Source organism: Mobula hypostoma, chromosome 23, assembly GCF_963921235.1.
Source record: "Mobula hypostoma chromosome 23, sMobHyp1.1, whole genome shotgun sequence".
In the NCBI taxonomy this organism is placed as follows: Eukaryota; Metazoa; Chordata; class Chondrichthyes; order Myliobatiformes; family Myliobatidae; genus Mobula; species Mobula hypostoma.
In genome coordinates, this window is record NC_086119.1 from 8,113,185 (window position 1) to 8,133,932 (window position 20,748).

The window sequence follows — 20,748 nt, forward strand, 5'->3', positions numbered from 1 at the left end:
CACTGGAACTGGTTTTAACCCTTCCTTCACCGACACCAATCCGGCCGAGATAAACCTCTCGCGCCCTTCCTGAACTTTGGCAGACCTGTCCTGTCCTAGCGGTTCGTTTACCAGCTCGATACAGCCAGTCAAAATCGCCGTTTTTCCTTTTCCCGTCTCCTTCTTTGGGGCAAAGCACCTGGACACAAAGTGTCCGACTTTCCTGCAATTATAACAGACGACCCTAGGAGACTTCCTACCAGACTGCTCCCGGTCTACCTCATCCTTTTCACTAGTCCCCGGCTTACTTTCTGACTTATCCGGCGGACTCTCCCCACCGTCCTGACTACCCTTTTGGTAGCCTTTACTCGGGGCAAAGTTCATTTTATGCGTCAACGCATACTCATCCACTAACTTAGCAGTTGCGGCTAACGTGGCTGCCTCTTTCTCATCTAGGTAGGGTCTCATACCTTCAGGGACACAACCTTTAAACTGCTCAATCAGGATCAGCTGTAGCAGTCTGTCATAATCCCCCTCTACCCCCTTCGAGGCACACCAACTCTCACAATATGTCTGCATCTCACGGGCAAACTCTAAATACGTGCGGTCCCACTGCTTCCTCGCATTCCGGAACCTCTGCCGGTATGCCTCCAGGACCAACTCATAAATCCTGAGGATGGCCTCTTTCACCACCTCATACCTCTGGGCATCTTCTGCGGACAAAGCTGAGTAAGCTTCTTGGGCTTTCCCTTTCAGTACACTCTGAAGCAAAACAGCCCACTTATCCCTCGGCCAGTCCTGACTTGTAGCAACTTTTTCGAAATGGAGAAAGTACCGATCCACGTCGGTATCGTCAAATGGGGGAACCAGCCTAACCTCCTGGGTCGCCCGGAACCCTCCACCTTGGTTCGGCACGGGCCCCTGCTCGGCCCTTATCTTTAACTTCTCCAGCTCAAATTCCCTTTCCCTCTGCCTCTCTCTCTCTTCTCGCTCCCATTGCCTCTCTTTCTCTTCTCTCTCCAACTGTCTCTCTCTCCCCCTCCTGCCTTTCTAACTCTTTCTCTTTCCTTTCTAATTCTCTCTCCTCCTGCCTTTCTAACTCTCTCTCTTTCTCCCGCCTTTCTAACTGCTTCTCTTCGTGTTCTAACTGCTGTATCCAGAACTCGTGCTCAAGTCTCAGTTTTTCAAGCTGCACCTGTACTGCGTCTCCAGCAGGTTTTTCAATAGACACCACCTCCAGCTCGCCTTGGGGAAACACACCTTTAGATACATAGTGCTCTACGATAGCTCTGTGCATCTCCTCTCTCCTCATTGTCGGCTTCCCCTTAGCAAGATTCAACCGTTTGGCCACAGCTACCAATTCCGATTTCCTGGCATCCTCTAGTGCCTCCAAGGTCGGCGCCTTTATAATTTCCTCAGCCTCCATTTCTGCTGTTTGTCTTTTCTTTCTTTCAGGAATTTTGACCCAATCAATTTACTCCGTCCCAAATTTAGCGTTCAAAATCGCGGACGAGAACCTCACTTATGTTACGTACCCCGTAACTGGGTTGCCAAACCAGCAGAAATGAATCACTCAGTTGGAGTCTGGATTACTAGAACTAAGAAAGTTTTATTAAAGAAACAAGCAACACAGTACTCTAATCAAAAGGATAATAAATGCAACAGTTCAGCAATGATAAACATACATGTACACAGAATTAAGATAACAGGATCAATCAAGCTCTATCGTTGTCTAGGGGTAAATGACCAGTTTCAAAGTGACGCAAAGTTCAGTTCAGTTCGCAGTAATCGCTGCCGTGGCGATGGACAGTGGGGGGGAAGGAGAGAGAGAGCAAAACGAATGAATATTCAAGGCTTCCACACAGACCTTCGCAGTCAGCTTTCGGGCGAGTCCTTTGTGATGTCATCTGAGGTCACCGACCGTGACCCCTCTGTTTCCAGATACGATCGTTTCCCTGCGGTGAACCTGGCACCCAGGCAAGGGTGGACACACACCAGGTTCCCGCCGATCGTGCCTTTCCACCCTGTGCATTTATGGCCCCGTACTTCCCACCGACTTGTGAGAGACACACCGCTTCCAGGGTCTTGTTACCTTGGGTGTCGTGTGTGTGACCTGCCTTAGCGAACCTGTCCCTTTTTATCCCCCTGCTGGGGTATCGCCTGTCCATCACTTCAAACAGTTCAGGGTTCAAAGGGGGAGCCGATCTTGACAGCCCTCCTTCCTTCATTAACATCTCCAAATGCTGCTCCATTGTTTTCCTTATCTCTCTCTCTCCTGAAGACAGGTGGCAGACCAACTGCTGATTCCACTGGTGCCAGCCCAGGCCAGCTACATCTTAATCTATGTGTATTCTTGTCACAGTAGAAAGTGAAAAGAAAGAGCGTAATGAAACAGGAGGAAGTGGGGAAATTAAGGTAGATTTATCATTAGAAAAGAAGGACTTTATACAGGCACAGAAGCGAGACGAGAAAACAGCTCTCTGTGAAACAGAATTAGGAAGGGAGCCACTGAATTATGGTGTGAAGGGGGAGGTGCTAAGGAAGGAAGGGAGACCAAGTACAGCAGATGAGGAATGGGGGCTGGTGAAAAAGAGTTATGGGGATGAGATTTTTAACCTGGCCCACAAGGTACCCCTCGGTGGACATTTTGAGGTGCTGAAGGAAGCAGTTGGCAGAGCCATGAGAGTGTTTTTCTGGCTGCACAGGAGGAAGGATGTTATTGATTATTGCAGACGCGAACTGAGACGGTCACAGGCTTTTGATATGCTAACAAACCTAGTCGGTGTTAGCGCGGAAATCAATGAAGCTAGGGTGCCACCTGATAAGGGAAAAACCCATTTTGAAAAGATGAGCATGGTACCGACCAGATGGGAGAAGGCTATTGTTTTGGCCAGCTCTGCTGATAAGGTCTCTCCCTTAATCCCCGAACAAAGCGACCCTTTAGGAGAGCTAATTAAACGGCTCGCACACATGTGTTTGATTGTCCCGAGGCGATGCAAAGAACTGGGACGTTGGGTGGTGTTTGTCACGCTAGGTCAGCCTAGTGAGCAACATCCCTATAGAATGAGTAATTCAGTGACGAAAGGGCTAAAGAACACAGAAGTGTATATTGGCGATGTAATACGACTGTCTGAAGCCAGCTTGATAGTGAACCTTGAAAAAAATGAGTTCTGCCACGCGAAGGTCACTTATCTGGGAATTGTGGTGACACAGGGGCAGCTGGCAGCGATGCAAGCTAAGGTGCGGGCTATCTTTGACATCCCAACCCCGACAGACAAGAGGGCCCTCAGAAGGCTCTTGGAGATGGTGGGGTACTGTAGGAAGTTTTGCAATAACTTTGCGGGTACTACCCCTCCCCCTCCTACTAAGCCCTTGTGAAAGAAAACTGTCGGGATGGGACGACCCTTGTTATCGTGGTCCGGGACGAAACCCAGTGAGAGGTTACACTGATCACAATTCATCAGTGTTTTCCGCCACTATGAAGTTTGCTAAGTTGGAGCCTGGTTTAGAGGATTATTAAAATAACACATATAAAAGGAACAGAAAATGTGATTGCTGACTGTCTGTCAAGGTGTTGACAACTTAAAATTCTCTGTATTAGCCAAATAGCTGATGAAGATGTATATTTGTGTGTATCTAATAATGTATTCATGCTTATAATTTTTACCCCGGTAAAAATCCTTAAAGGGGAGGGGTGTGACGAAAGAGGGTTACAAAAGTACACATAGACTAAGATGTTGACTGTCCTGTGCTAGCACCAGTGGGATCAACAGTTGATCTGCCACCTGTCTTCAGGAGAGAGAGATAAGTAAGACAATGGAGCAGCATTTGGAAATGTTAATGAAGAGACGAGAGAGTTTAACGGAAGGAGACACCGGTCTGAGTATTGTCAAGACCGGCTCCTTTTGAACTCTGAACTGTTTGAAGTGTGATGGACAGGCGATATCCCAGCAGGGGGATAAAAAGGGGCAGGTTAGCTAAGACACGACACCACAAGGTAACGAGACCCTGGAAGTGGTGCGCCCCCACAAGTCGGTGGGAGTTTTGGAGGTCTGATCGCAGGACCAGCCATAGACGCAAAGGGTGGAAAGATACGGTCAGTGGGAACCTGGTGTGTGTCCGCCCTTGCCTGGGTGCCGGGTTCACCGCTGAAGAACGATCGTGTCTGGAACGGAGGGGTCACAGTCGGTGACCTCAGAAGATATTACAAAGGGCTCGCCCGAAAGCTAACTGCGAGGAATATCGAAGGTCTGTTTGGAATCCGATTTGCATATTCATTCATTCGTTCTCTCTCTCTCCAACGGCACGACAGCAATTACTGCGAACTGAACTAAACTGAACTCTGTCACTTGTGATTGATCGTCTTACACCTAGACTGCGATAGAGCTTGATTGACCCTATTATTCTAGTTCTGTGTACATGTGTGTTTATTCATTGCTAACCTGTTGCATTTATATCCTTACTATTAGAGTACTGTGTTGCTTATTTCTTTAATAATACTTTCTTAGTTCCAGTAATCCAGACTCCAACTGAGTGGTCCATTTCTGCTGGTTTGGCAACCCAGTTACGGGGTACGTAACACACGATACATGTCAATGATAATAAATGTGATTGTGATTCATCTGAGCACATCGTGTTCAGACATTACTGTGGCTCGTGATTGTCACTCATCTTTCAGTGAAGCTGCCCTTCAGGAACCTGGGACATGATCCGGACAGAAATCCTGAGGAAATGGTGTCTTTCAAATTAAAGGACAATCTAAGACTTCTGTTGACATTCTGACCTCCTGCACTATTGAAGAATGGCAGGGCACTCTTCCCATCATCCTGGGAATAAATATTCAACTGACAGCATAAGGAAACAGATAATCCTGTTTCCTTCACGCTGTTATTTGTGGAACTTTACTGCTCACAAGTGCCAGCTAAATTTCCGATGTTATGATGGTGACTATAGCTCAAAAGCACTTCATTGGTTGGAAAGTACAAGCTTCCCAGGTGAAAATGCAAGTCTTGCTTTTCATTTTTCTATGCCAACATACAAAAATATGTACATTAAACAGGCTACTCAACTCAAACATGTAAAACTGATCCCAGGTACATCAACAGCCACCAAAATCTGTCCCCTTTTATTTCCATTACCAGAGCAGGAAAGAAAGTAATGCAGGAAATCATAAACAGAAGAGATTCTGCAGATGCTGGAAATCCAGGGTAACACACACAAAATGCTGGAGGAACTCAGTGGATCAAGCAGCATCTGTGGAGAGGAATAAAGAACAGCAGTTCCTGATGAAGGGTCTCAGCCCAAAACATTGGCTCTCTATTCCTCTCCATAGATGCTGCCTTAGCCAGCCGGGGGTGTAGTGGCATCAGAACCTGACTTCAAGGCAAATGGCCCGGGTTCGAATCTGGCCAGCTCTTTGCATGCTTTCCATCTGTGCTGGGTTGAGCATCAAGCTAGCAACTTGGCTTTGTTAAAAAAACAGACAAATGCTAAGGAAAAAGCAAAATTGTCACCCGATGTACCACAAGGCACAAAAAGGAGCAAAAAAAAAAAATGCATACTGCCAGCATGAGTTCCTCCAGCAATTTGTGTGTTACAAGTTATGCGGTAAATGCGGAAAGAATCACAATTAGCTCACTGCATCTGTCTGTAATTCAGAGCAAATCTTGCAATACCTGATAGAAATCATAATTGCCTGACTTGATGTCGAAGGGATCATCGCGAGGAGCTTGCCTGCGACCACAGTTACAGGAACTGGTGGAGCGTGCACGGCTGTTGTGATAGAGCACAGGAGGATTCCTATCTGGCTCTGGTTTCTCTCCTGCAAGGGAAGAAAACATACAAGATGCACAACAAAGTGTCCCCCATTAGGTTTTTCACTATTGCTGCACCAGGAGCAAGGAGTACAATGCACCCTGGCAAATGACGACACACATATGATGCACTACACTAGTTTGAAACTTCTCCAAGCTTTGTAACAATAACATGTGCAAGTGCTCAGGAACGAACTGCAATAGGACGCGTGGAGAAATGGGGGCCACTACTTTTGACCAGACAGGGTTAGCGAGATAAAAACAGAAAAAGCTCCTTCAGACTCAGCAAGTCAGGCAGTGTCTGTAGAAGGAGAAGCAGAGTTCATGCTTCAGATCAAAGTTCCTTCATTAGAAAAGGAAAGGAGAGGAAGAAGCAATTTTAGGTAGCATCAGAGGTGGTAGGAAGGGTGGATGAGTAAGATGAAGGTTATGTCTGTGAGGCCAGTGCTGCCCTGAGAGTGTGTTGAAAGGGCAATCTGGTCGAATGGGTTAACGTGGGCAGATTCGGGGTGATAATGCAACTAAAAATACATAATATGTTGACATCTCCAATATTGTGGGGCATGCCTAACAAGTCAAATTATACAAATGGAGAAAAACTGAGCCAATATCAGATAGATGATTTGCAGCAGAAATGGCAGATTTGGTACAGAGAAAAAGCGACAGAATGAGTTATGAAGTTGGAAAGTTTGATGGAGTCTGAAAAGTTGCAAGGTGCCCAGATGTGAGACGAGACATTATTTATTTAGAGATACAGATGTGAGATGAGATATTTATTTATTTAGATACAGATGTGGGACATTTATTTATTTAGATACAGATGTGAGACGAGACATTTCTTTAGAGATACAGATCTGAGACAAGATATTTATTTAGAGGTACTGATGTGAGACAAGGCATTTATTTATTTAGAGATACAGTAGAGAACAGGCCCTTCTGCCCCAAATAGCTGCACCAATTTAACACTAGCTGAATTTACTACGACCAAATAACTTACTAACTGGTACATCTTCGGACCGTGAGAGGACTCTAGAGCACCCGGAGGAAATCAACGTGGTCACAGGGAGGACGTACAAACTCCTTACAGAGGGCACAGGAAATTAACACTGAACTCCAACCCCTGAGCTACACCAGCACTGTGCTAACTGCTGTGCTGCCATGGCACCCGCATCCGTGTACTGGGCTTTGTTATGCTTCAGAATAAGAATGGGACGGAGAATTAAAGTGGTAGGCAACAGAAAACCCGGGGATGTCCCTGCTGACTGAATACAAGTATTCTGCAAAGCAATTATCTAAACCACATTTGATTTTATTAGTTTAGAGCAGACTTTATGGAGAAATACAGTATAACAAACTGAAAGAAGTGCAAGTAAATCATGACTTCCCCGGACAGATTTTTGGATCCCTGGAAGTTGGAAGGGAAGAGGTGGAAGAGTGGGTGTTGCCTCACCGTGCAAAAGTGCATCAAGTTGGAGAGTGGGTGGTGGGAATGAAAGAAAAGATCTTTGAAATGCTAAAAGGGTAAGGGGAGGGCAATATGTGATGAAATCTTATTGGAGACCAAAGATACTTGCAAATTTCTACAGATGCACCGTGAAGAGAATTCTAACTGGTTGCATCACTGTCCGGTATGGGTGGGAGAGAGAGCACTGCACAGGATCGAAATAAGCTGTAGAAAGTTGTAAACTCAGTCAGCTCCATCATGGGCACTAGCCTCCCCAGCATCCAGGACATCTTCAAGGAGTGATGCCTCAAAAAAAAGGGGGGCATCCATCATTAAGGACCCCCTTCACCCAGGACATGCCCTGTTCTCATTGCTGAAGGAGGTACAGGAGACAGGACAGGACACACTCTCAATGTTTCAGGAACAGCTTCTCCTCCGCCATCAGATTTCTGAATGGACGATGAACCCATGAATACTACCTCACCACTTCTTTTCCCTCTTTTTGCACTACTTGTTTAACTATTTAAGATCCTGTGCATGTCCATGTGTGTATCTGTGTGTATGTATCATTTAAGAAACTCTTAGGTCAGGACATGGCTGAGAGAAAAATGGAGGGCTATGTGGAAGGGAAGGGCTAGATTTATCTTAGAGTAGGTTAAAAGGTCAGCACAACATCATGGGCCAAAGGCTTTGTACTGTGCAGAAACATTTTTTGTTCATAAATCTACCCTCCAAGAAAATTCATTAAAAACCTGTGGAAAATACCTGGTGTAAAGGAGGCTGGCGAGAGTTTCTGACACTTCCTCCTTGTGGGACGGGTGATCACTTGTATCTCAGCCTAAGTTCCTACTTTGGTTGCCCATTCATAAGGTTCTGATGCTTCTTCTAATCTCTGTTCTGTTCATTTGTCTTCATTATCAATCCCTATGCTCAGCCGTCAGATTTAGTAACTAGGTGAACTTTCAGCGCTTGCTCTTCGGGTCAACCAGATTTCCACAAGACTTCCACAATTCTGGAATCTGGCTTCCTTTGTACGGTCGATGAAATAGCAACACCTTCTACTCTACAATTAATATTAATAAGAATGCAGAGATGACTTGGTGTCTTCTTGTACTATACAATATTTAACATAAGGAACACTACGTTTATCTGTTTAAACTTTGCATATTCCCACAATTGGCTAATGTATTGTCCGTGAAGCTGGGTTACCACTAGACTATTGATCATAAGATATAGGAGCAGAATTAGGCCATTTGGCCCATCGAGTCTGCTCTGCCATTTCATCATGGCTGATCCATTTCCCTCTCAGCCCCAGTCTCCTGCCTTCTCCCCGTATCCCTTCATGCCCTGACCAGTCAAGAATCTCTCAACTTCTGCCTTAAATATACCCAGTGACTCGGACTCCACAGCCACCTGTGGCGATGAACTCCACAGATTCACCACTCCCTGACTAAAGAACTTCCTCCTCATCTCCGTTCTAAATGGACGTCCCTCTACTCTGAAGCTGTATCCTCCAGTCTTAAGACTCCCTCACCAAAGGAAACATCCTCTTCACATCCACTCTATCAAGACCTTTCATCATTTGATAGGTTTCAGTGAGACCTCTCCCCCCGCATTCTTCTGATTTCCTGTGAGTACAGGCCCAGAGTCATCAAATACTCCTCAAACAATAAGCCTTTCAATCCCAGAATAATTTTCGTGAACCTCCTTTGAACACTCTCCAATCTCACTACATTCTTACTTAGATAAGGGGCCCAAAACTGCTCACAATACTCCAAGTGAGGCCTCACCAGTCCTTATACAGCTTCAACATTACATCCTAGTCCTCTCAAATTGAATGCTAACATTGCATTTGCCTTCCTCGCCACCAACTCAACCTACAAATTAACCTTTAGGGAATCCTGCACAAGGACCTCAGATTTTCGTAATTTCTTTCCATTCAGAAAACAGTCTATGCTTTTACTTCTTCTACCAAAGTGCATGAACATACACTTCCTGACACTCTATTCTATCTGCCATTTCCTTGCTCAAAGCCATCATTTTCCTTCATCCAAATCATTGACATATAATGTAAAAAGAATCAGTCCTAACACAGACCCTTGTGGAACACCACTGGTCACCAGCAGCCAACCAGAAAAGGTTCCCTTTATTCTCACTCTTTGTGTCCTGCCAATTAGCCAATGCTCTATCCATGCCAGAATCTTTCCTGTTAACTTAAGCACCCTCATGAGCAGCACCTTATCAAAGGCCTTCTGAAAGTCATAGTACACAACATGAGCCAATTCTCTTTTGTCTATCCTGCTTGTTATTTCCTCAAAGAATTCCAGCAGATTTGTTAGGCAAGATTTTCCCTTAAGGAATTCATGCTGACTTCGGCCTATTTTATCATGTGTCTCCAAGTACCCCAAAACCACATACTTAACAATCAACTCCAACATTTTCCCAACCACTGAGTTCAGACTAACTGCCTATAATTTCTTGTCATTAGCCTGCCTCCTTTCTAATAGAATGGCATCTGTAATTTTCCAGTCCTCTGGAACCATGCCAGAATCCATTGATTCTTGAAAGATCATTATGAATGCCTCCGCCATCTCTTCAATCATCTCCTTTAGAGCTCAGGGGTGAAGACCATCTAGTCCAGGTGACTTATCAACCTTCAGACCTTCTCCCTAGTAATGGCAACTTCATTCTCTTCTGCCCCCTGACACTTTGAATTTCCAGCATACTGCTAGTGTCTTCCGCAGTGAAGACTGATGCAATATAATTATTCAGTTCATCCTCCATTTCCTTGTCCCCCATTGCTACCTCTCCAGCATAATTTTCCCGAGGTACAATATCTACTCTCACCTCTCTCTTACACTGTATATATCTGAAGATATATATACCTTAAGCTCTCAGTTCATTGCACAACACCCAGTCCAGAATAGCTGATCCCTGAATGGGCTCTACCACGAGCTGCTCTAAAAAGCCATTCGTACGCATTCTATAAACTCCCCCTTCACAGCACACAGTCCTTCACTGGTATACTGCATGTGCAGCAATCCAGAGATTACAACCCTGAGGTCCTGCTTCTCAGCTTTGACCTAGTTCCCTAAAATCTCTCTTCACGACCTCCTCACCTTTCCTACCTACTGAGTCTTCTGGCTGCTCACCCTTCCCCTGACCCTGGTACCTGGGAGGCAACATACCATCCGGGTGTCTCCATTGCACCCACAGAATCTAGACTCTATTCCTTTGACTATTAGATATATAATTAACCTAAAATACAGTGCAGTCCGAAGACAAAAATGGATCTGCTTGGGTTTATCCTTCCTGAAGAATCTCAGTGAACCTAATAGACATTCAGGATGAACCAACAGCTCTTACTTCTGAAACGGGCCCACAAAGTAACACAGTCATTGAATCAATACTCCCACTCAATTCAAGACAAAATCAATACTAACGGAGGATTAGAAAAGCTACTCTATAAACTGTTATATGAAAACAATGCTTAACACACATTTTCCTCTTTGGCTTATTCTATTTTAATAATTTATTACCTTTATTAAATAAAGCACAACATAGATTGTGCCGATGCACAATACACTTTCGAATTGTGTGGAATCAATCCCACCATTATGGCTAATTGGAAGTCATGCAGACAATCTAACCTAGATTGCCTACAATAATTGCTACTCTGTTGCAATTATAGCGCAGCTCCGCTTTATAAGGAACAGGCACATCAGGCACCATCTCCCAGAGGCTGCTGACGATGCACTGAGGGAGCAGGAAGCAGACAGATAACCAGATTCTGTGATCAAAAATGTATCTAATTTATGAATGGCCAGGCATGAGAAGGGAACACACATCATCAGCGATGTTCCAGTGAGTGGTGGGAGAAGGGAAGAAAACTCTCAGCCAAAATCTTCAAGATACCTGCAAGAACCTTACAAGCTTAAGATTATTTTCCCTTGTCTTTCTCCTGACAATATCTACTGTTAAGGCTGGCACCATAGTGTAGCAGTTAGCATAACAGTTTATAACACCAGGTGCAAGATCGGGGTTCAATTCCCACCACTGTCTGTAAGGAACTTGCACAAATTCCCCATGACTGTGTGCTTCGGTTTTCTGTCACATTTCTAAAAACGCAAGGGTTAGGGTTATTAAGCGATGTGCATGACATATTGACGCCAAAAGCACAGTAACACTTGTGGGCTGCCCCAGCACATCTTGGACAGTGTTGGGCATTGACGCAAACAATGCATTTCACTGTGTGTCTCAATGGAAAGTGAAACTTAATTTTTAATTGACAATGCTCCTTCCCCTCTGCCATCAGATTTCTGAATGGACATTGAACCTATGAACACTACTCCGCTACATTTTTCTCCCGCTTTTTGCAATATTTAATTTACATACGTTTATTCTTCTACCTTAGTCGTAGTTTAAAGTTCAAAATTATTGGACTACTTTAATTTCAAAATTAGAGGAAAACAGTATCATTTCTGAGAAATTACATAAGTAAAGAACTTATTAGTCTAAATCTGAATGTAAAACATAGGCTCTTTTCCTTTTCATTGTGATGGAGACAACATGATTTTTCTCATGAACTTTCAATAATTTGTACAATTACTGGTACATCATATATTCTCATGATTATAAATATTACTTGTCATATCAGGATGGGGCTTCTGCATTTATGTGTGATTAACTTCTCTCTCAAGGCTTTTCCCTCCCGTTTCCCCCCCCCCCTTCAACTCCAATAACTCAACCCAAACCAAGCTCACCTGGTTTAGGCAGCAGATGGAACTTATGAACACAGTGTTGATCTGTTAAGCTTCTCTCTTCGCATAACTGGTGCCCATTACTCCAGAACTTGTAGCAATCTTCATGCAGCTGCATGGCATACTTCTGGAAGGCTGGCCCACGAGCATGCTGACTGTAAACACGTAGGGCCTGTGCCAGCTGGTTCTTGTGGACAGTCGTTGTGTAATGGTGAGGCAGGTTAGACTGGTAGGCACTGTGAGCCAGAGGCAGAGCCTTTTGGCAGCGGTTCTCAGAAAACTTATTATCTGCATCCAAAAATCCTTCAAGGCCTCTCAGCTGTACCTGTATCTTGGAGGAAAGGTCTCCAGAGAGAAATCCCAGCTCATCATCCCTCCAGTTTATCATTACATCATAGAGCTTGGAGGCCACAGCCAGCCAGTTTTTGTAGGCAGGAAGCTCAAAATGTGACGGTTGTGGATTCCTTCCAACACTATCCTCAAAACCCTTTTTAGTTAGTACCAGCTCCACATGTTGCCACAGAAACTCCTTCAGCGTGCAATCCACCAGCTGCCCACTAGAGCTGTTGAGGTTGCTTTCCAGAATGAAGGACGGCTGCCGGACATGCCTCATCATCTGATAGCGCCGTGAACCAGAAACCGGCAGAGATTCATGTTCCCTCATGGCGCAGTTCCCTTTCAGCTGCCCGATCAGCATGCTGATGGGATCGTCCCCCTGACCTGCCACCACGTAAACAAACGCTTGGTTGGCAGGAACAGTGAACAGACAGTTAATGCTCTGGTTGGTCAGCACTCTGCTCTTTCTGAAAATCCTGTAAATCTGATCTTCCAAGGCATGCTGGAGTCTCCTTTTGGGAGAGTGTTTTTTGGGTTTATCCAGATTGGAAGGGTCTAGACACTTGGGCTCGACCTTCAAGGCTCCATTCAGCTGAAAAATAAAGAGCAGCCTCGGAGGGCAGGGTCTACAATTCAATCGCCATTCCTTCCCTACTGGACAATCTTTAATTGTGCTCTTTAGATAAGGAAGAACCTTTTGCCGAAGGTTGTCCAGGGCTCGGAAGAGACGGTCGTAAGTGATGTCGAAGGAACAAGTGGGGTGGACCAGGAGGAGGATGTGCGAGACGGAGAAGAGGTAGAGGAGGTGGATGCAATGGAGTTTCTCTTCTCCTTTCCAAAACTCGTGAGCCTCGGCGTGGGAGATGTCGTCCGCCAAGGCCCTACAGGCCTGCAGCAGCTGGTGGTTGTCGCAGACGGCGGTGAGTATCAGGTAGAGGACCTTACTATCCTGGTTGTAGTAGCACTGCAGTAAGTTATTGCCCTGGTGATGCTCGTTCATCAAGGACGGAAATAAGGGGAAGACCGGCTTGTCGCACAGGGTGTTGACGATGGCATACTTCTCTGCGCTTAACTCCGACGTCTTGCCGAAGATGCCCACCACACACATCTCCTCATCCTTCCATGAAATGTCCTCGCCGTCTGAGGCTAACACAGATCTCAGAGACCGGGCCGCTGCCATCTCACTTGCCGTTCCACCCTCCATCCTTTCCGGCGGAAAAACCGTCGTACTCACAATCGTTCCGTGGAGTGGGTCCCGCAGCTTATCTCCTCCGACCGGAAACAAAATAAATAAAGGCTTGTATTAATTCATCCACCTTCCTCTCCACCTCAGAAACTGGTAAATGCAAATTTCAGACCCCACTTCCCTCCTCACGCTCCAATCCCACCATTTTCCCGGTAATAATCGTGGTTCTAGGTGTCTCACGGTTTAGCACCACACCACAAAATGCTTTCACCAACTGAAGCATGTTTAATGTAAAAAGCTATCAAGAGACGGACCTGCTAATATCAATCATTAGGCGTGAAAATTACTCATAATACTGAGTTTAAAACGTCACCGGCCCTACTCTCAGCATTTCTCCAATGCTAAAAGCTGTGTCAACAGGCAAGTGTCAAGACAAGATTTCCATGTGCACCTGAAGAGAATGCTGTATCTTAATCTAAGTCGTGAAATTATCATCGAACGTGATATTTGCTTAGTACCTTTAACGGCAATCCATGTTAATTGGTAAACTTCAACCATCCGTCTGTCTGAATTTTATGAATACTATGGATTTTGCTCTTACTAATTTTCGATAGAGAGAAACAATGTACTGATCATCGCTTTTTAAAAAATTTTCGCCAGCAATCTCAAAACATCTGCACGTCAGAAACAATAGCTTCTATTTTTAACCAACACTCTTCACGATTTTAAACACTTGTTATATTTTTTATTTCATAAAAAAGGACACCAATCTCACTGGCAGCTTACAGTTAACAAACCTTCTCATGGCATCTTTTAACCTCTGTCTGTCTTGAACTATATTCCTAAAGGAAAAACACTCACAGAAATTAATTTTTCAACAATACCCTGGTCGAAATACAGATTAAGTTTTAACAAGTGAAAATCTGCAAATTACAAATGTAAAATGAGTTTGTGCCACTTTAAGAATCGAAAAAAATGACCAATTGTCCTCTGCTTCTGCATTTTATGTTATAAAGGTGTGGTAAACCATGTATATATGTTGTAACTCGGTTACCTGTCTGGACACACCCCTCTGCTGACTGCCCCTGTGGCTCCTCCCACAGAATCCTGTATAAAGGTGTTCGCCTTGCCCCTCCCCCTCAGTCCGGGGGCAGACACTCACTGTGGAGGTCGTATTGTACAGCGAATAAAAACCTTTCAGTATTTTACCAAACCTCAGTCTTTTGGAGTAATTGAAGGTGCTTCAAAGGGGGAGGATGGGAGCAGACCCAAAAGCAAGACCCAGACACTGAAGTACTAGGAACAGGACTAGGTATGTCAGGAAAGAAAGGGAAGAAACAATACTGGACAAGACACAGGCCCTGGACAAGACTAAGATTCAGGGCCTGGGCTAGGACTATACTAGAAAAGTGGGACCTGGACGAGGAACAAGAAATTTGGAACCTGGAACCGGACAAGGACTCTGAGCCAGAGACTGGACAGGGACCTGGAACCTAGGTCTTGACCCGGGCTCGGACCCCGGATCTAGGCGAGAACAAGACATGGCTACAGGACTGGATATGGCCACAGGACTGGACGTGGAACTCCTGAACAGGACAAGAAAACAAAGCCGTGGCTTGGACTAGACGAGGTACTCCTGGGCTGGGCGAGGCACAAGGACAGGACAAGACCCTAAAGCCTTGACTTGGTCTTAGGACACAGGAACACAGACCACAGAGCCTTGGTCTTGGGAGACAGGAACGCAGAACACAGAGCCGGGACCCCTCCTTGGGAACAGGACGTAGGGCCAGGACTCATACACAGAATGCTGAACACAACAAGACGGTTCCCAACACAAGATAGTGGCAAACAGCTGGACCTACCTAGTGAAGGTGTGGACACAGAGACGGTTCCCAACACAAGGTAGTGGCAAACAGCCGGACCTACCTAGTGAAGGTGTGGACACATAGACAGTTCCAAATAATGAAATACAGTTCCTTATCTAGGCACAGCAAGGCTCCAGCCTTGCTCCAGCGGTAGAACTTGACAGCGATACTGGTGAGGACACAGGCAAGGCTTCAGGAGGAAGGGAACAGTCCAGCAAATGAAGCTCCTCCTTCTTTTTTGTTTTATGGCGGTTGGCAACCAGTTTTTCAGTGCATTACCGCCACCTGCTAGACATGGTATTCCAACCAAATATGTCCTGGAGTTCTCTACTTTACAATCTAGTTCAGCCTGCAGTTCTCTATTAGCATCACTCTGTAGTTGCAATTCCTCGTGAATGCTTAATGTGCTCATTAGATGATGCTGCAAACTGCTATTCTTCCCTAATTTTGTCACGTTTTCATGTAGTTGCATTACCTCAATTACATTGATTTCATCTACATCACTTGTAAGACTAAAATTGTCTTGTTAAAGAATAGTAATTATCGCACGTTATACTTTTAAAATTGCTGTTTTTCCAAGTCTATCTGCTTTTTCAGGTTTTCCTTTTCTTGGATCGCAGCCTGCAGTTGTTTACTGAGACCTCGGAGTTCTTCTTCATTTGCTTCCATGTTTTCATTTTATAATCTGAATATAGATAATTCACTTTGCAACAAATTCCTTTTCCTTTTGTATCCTTGTAATAATTTCCTCCATTTTCCAATCTCTTTTCCAACTCACAGTTGTTCTTGTCAAGTACTTCTATTTGTTGTTGGAGTTCTGCACATTTACCCTGGGCTTCAACCATAAAATCTGAGGATTTTCCTTAAGTTCTGAAACGTATTTCTTAAATTCTTGACCATTTGTGATAAATATACTGCCGTTAAGATTCCATCTCCCCTGCCTGTGAACTGTTGGATCCTCCATTCAGCATTTCTTTGACTTCTTCCCACCTAATCCCTTTAATACCAAGATACTTTTCTGCAGACTTGACTATAATTTTAATTTTCTCAGTTCTTTTGCTTGTTTGTGCTGAACAATTTATTGCATCCACCATAAAAAGTACGAAATCCTTTCTTCTCATTAATAGTGTATCCTTATTTTTCATATTACAGCCCTCACAATTCACCAGTTTATTATTCCCTGTATTTGTTTGCTTGACAGTCTTTTTTTCAGTGAATTCTTTCACTGCCTCTGCATAACTGATTCCTTGAGTTACTTTTACATATCGTATCTCAGCCGCCTTCTTGCTATAAATGCACCCTCGATAAGCTGCACTGTGTTCCTCGCCACAATTGCAGCATTTCAGCCTAGCTCCTGCTTCACATTTCCCATATTCATGTTTTCCAGCGCATCTCCCACATCTTTGTTTTCCTCTGCACACTGCCGCAATGTGCCCAAATTTCTGACATTTATAGCATCTTAAAGGAGGTGGTATATATATTCTAACCGCATAACACATACACCCTAAGTAAACATTACTCAGCAATCTCTCTTCATCAAAGTTAATCATTACCAATAAACTATCACACTTTTTTCCATTTCTTGTAACTTTCAAACGTTTGGCCTCAATAATTTTTGCCCTTTCATGTTCTGTTTAATCTCATCCACAGTAACTTTTCCCCGAAGTAACTCCTCTAGTCCAGCAGTCCCCAACCACCGGGCCGCAAAGCATGCGCTACCGGGCCGTGAGGAAACTATATGATTTGGCGATATGAGTCAGCTGCACCTTTCCTCATTCCCTGTCACGCCCACTGTTGAGCCATTACGCATGCGAGGTCATTACCCGCGCGTCATCCATGTCAGCGCGGGAAGAAGATCAACTCCTCGAGCTTGCAAATGACGGCGGGCTGAAAAGTATGTTTGCCATAACATCTCTGCTGGCATTCTGGATCAAAGTCAAGGTTAAATATCCTGAGATAGCCACGAAAACACTGAAAACGTTGCTTCCATTTCCAACATATCTCTGCAATGAATGGAATGAAAACAAAATTGCGGAATAGACTGGACATAAGGAACCCTGTTCAAGTATCGCTGTCTCTCATCACCCCTCGATAGGACTGTCTTGTTGCAGAAAAACAAGCCCAGGGCTCCCACTGATTCAGCGATATTGGTGAGTTACAATGATTTTATATGTTCATATGGGGAAAATATGTGCTGTGTGTTTAATATCCAAACGTTACTTAAAATGTTATGATGCTATTGACTTACTTATATAACCATATAACAATTACAGCACGGAAACAGGCCATCTCTGTCCTTCTAGTCCGTGCTGAACGCTACTCTCACCTAGTCCAACCGACCTGCACTCAGCTCATAACCCTCCATTCCTTTTCTGTCCATATACCTATCCAATTTTTCTTTAAATGATAATATCGAACCTGCTTCTACCACTTCTACTGGAAGTTCGTTCAACACTTACTTCAAGCTCTCCTGTCCTCCCTGATAATTGACTTATCGCTATATTCATGCGAAGAAAATATGTGCTGTGTGTTTAATATTAAATTCGTTAGATAAACCCTTTCAGAAACGAAATTGAGTGTATTAGCCACTTATCACCTATATTCCGGTCGTGATTAACATCCCCCACTCAACAGAATCGCCAGAAACGATTTGTAGAAAACATCCATCAAAGTTGCTGGTGAACGTTCGTTAGTCCTGACGAAGGGTCTTGGCCTGAAACGTTGACTGTACCTCTTCCTAGAGATGCTGCCTGGCCTGCTGCGTTCACCAGCAACTTTGACGTGTGTTGCTTGAATTTCCAGCATCTGCAGAATTCCTGTTGTTTGCATGTAGAAAACATCGGCACGTACACGCATACGCAAAGCACGCATGCGCACTGGTACACACGCAAGGCTTCATGGTCATTGTAGTCTCTCTGTGTAAACAACGTATTTCGCTCTGCTCTTGTCCATTGGCAACCCTACCTCCCCCTTCCCCCAGGTCGGACGGTCCGCAAGAATATTGTCAATATGAAACCGGTTCGCAGTGCAAAGAAGGTTGGGGACCCCTGCTCTAGTCCACTTTCTATTGTTGGGTATTGAGCATTGTACTTCTTTGCCGTCTATTTTACTTAATCTTATCACTTTGCCTTGTTGAGCACTATCCCGACAAATCACTAACAGCGATCTATTTCGTAAAATCTTTGCTCTTTTAATCTGGCCTATAATTTTGTCGAGCATCTTCGTCAAACGAATCAGGTTCCAATCACCAAACGACGCCCCGTCTTCACTTAGTTTTATAATTGCCTCAGTCTCATCTTCTTTCCATTGCTTCGCTGTCCTGTTTTGATCATCCACTGACTCCTCTGAGTTTGATATCCCGTACCTCTGCTTTCTTTTCTTCCTCTTTCCACTCCGTTCCCCCTTCCCGCCGACCTCCATCTCTAGTTCACTTCCACTCTCACCAAAAGCTTCCTTCAACAGCATTGGCTCTTTCCTTGATGTTCTCTCTCTCCGCCATTTTCCAGTGAGCTCCACAATCAGCTTCCGCTCTCCTACTCACAAGATCCAACACTTGAACATTGCAGTTCAGCCGCCGCCAGCAAATGAAGCTGAACCCAGGAGCTATTTATGTAGCCAGCCCAAAATGAGAATCATGTGCTTCAATTAAGGCACACATCAGGACAAGGGAAAACCAGAAAACGTGGAATACAGATCGATGGACCGGGCCGTGAACTGGAATGTGGACTTCACGGACCGGACCATGACATTTTAGCGTTGAAATAGCCCATAGGTATCTCTGTAGGGGAAAACATACAATGCAAGTACAGTGCAAGATCTTTTTATCAATAAATTACCTCTGTTTGTCAGCTTAAATTATTGAGTGGGTGAAAGATGCCAACTGTACAAATTGCAAACTTCAAAACTACTAAAATTAATCACAGGTTACATCACCACAGCATGTTTTTTTAAATCATTCCACAATGATAGTGTAACATCCAAATGTTGCTTATTGAGAGATAAAGGAATAAAATTGATTTTATTTTCATACTGGAATTTAAGTATTCAGGTTAGAAATTTCTAGGCAATTGCTAAAATAACTTGCCCACCTTACAAACTGGCAACAGTAGCTTTATTCTCGTTAAACTCCTTATTGATGTGCAAGTAATTCAATTCAAAATTTATCCTTATTCACTTATAAGTCATTCTTGTTTACTTGTTTCAGACCTGAATAAATCTTCCATCAGCCTTCAATATTATAAATAAAAATATCTACAGCTTAACCTTTCTTTATAACTAAAATTTTCCTGGCAACGTCATCATATTTTGTCCTCCCTCTCCAAGGACATCAGTATCCTTACTGGAGTGGGGGGATCAGTAATGTACACTGACTATCTTGTCTTTCATCATGTGTTGGTTGCCTTGGGGATTCTCAAATTCCTCTTCTGCCAACCTTGCTCTGACACCTGATGAGCTTTTATTTTTTGACAGGTAATTGCTTCTACTTTGGATTATCCCTTTAAAATTTCAAATTAGGCTTTGCAAATTTCAATTTAGTCTGGAGTATATGAGTTATATTAGAAAATATTAAAGAGGTTGTATTGGCACGTGGCCAAGTGGTTAAGGCATTCGTCTAGTGATTTGAAAGTCACTAGTTCGAGCCTTGGCTGAGGCAGCGTGCGTGTCCTTGAGAAAGGCACTTAATCACACATTTCTCTGCGATGACACTGGTGCCAAGCTGTATGGGTCGTAATGCCCTTCCCTTGGACAACATCAGTGATGTGGAGAGGGGAGACTTGTAGCATGGGCAACTGCCGGTCTTCCATACAACCTTGCCCAGGCCTGTGCCCTGGAAACCTTCCAAGGCGCAAATCCATGGTCTCATGAGACTAACGGATGCCTTAAAAAAAATTAAATAGGTTAGGACTTTATTCCTTGGAACATAAAACACGGTGGGGATATCTGATAGAGGTATAGAAAATTTTGAGAGGGATTAGACAGGGTAAATGCAAGCAGGCTTTTTCCACGGAGGTTGGGATAGTCTACAACTAGAAGTCATAGGTTAAGGGTGAAAGTTGAAAAGTTTAAGAGTAACAGCAGGGGAAACTTCTTCACTCAGAGGGTGGTGAGAATGTGGAACAAGCTCGGAGGTTGATTTCAACGTTCAAGAGAAGTTTGGATAGGTACGTGGATGGAGGGCAATGGTTCAGGTGCAGGTCGATGGGAGTAGGCAATTTAGATGGTTCAGCATGGACTAGAAGGGCCAGATGGCCTGTTTCTGTGCTGTAATTTTTTTATGACTCTATGATCAGGGTTAACTGATTCCTGTTTAAGATCTGGTTAAGAGAATAAATGAGCAACAGACAAACATGCTTCATGTTCCATT

General features: G+C 44.2%; 1 protein-coding gene across 1 annotated transcript in view; it reads right to left on the reverse strand.

Moving 5' to 3' along the window:
* smg8 (SMG8 nonsense mediated mRNA decay factor) overlaps nt 1-13,566 on the reverse strand; it is a 29,779-nt gene extending 16,213 nt beyond the window's left edge. The window contains exons 1-2 of the mRNA XM_063031833.1: nt 12,000-13,566; nt 5,655-5,800 (exon numbers count right to left, since the gene is read on the reverse strand). Coding sequence (XP_062887903.1) covers nt 5,655-5,800; nt 12,000-13,536 — 1,683 coding nt within the window. The 5' untranslated portion in view covers nt 13,537-13,566. The remainder of the gene's footprint in view (nt 1-5,654; nt 5,801-11,999) is intronic.
* Nucleotides 13,567-20,748: the final 7,182 nt, after the last annotated feature.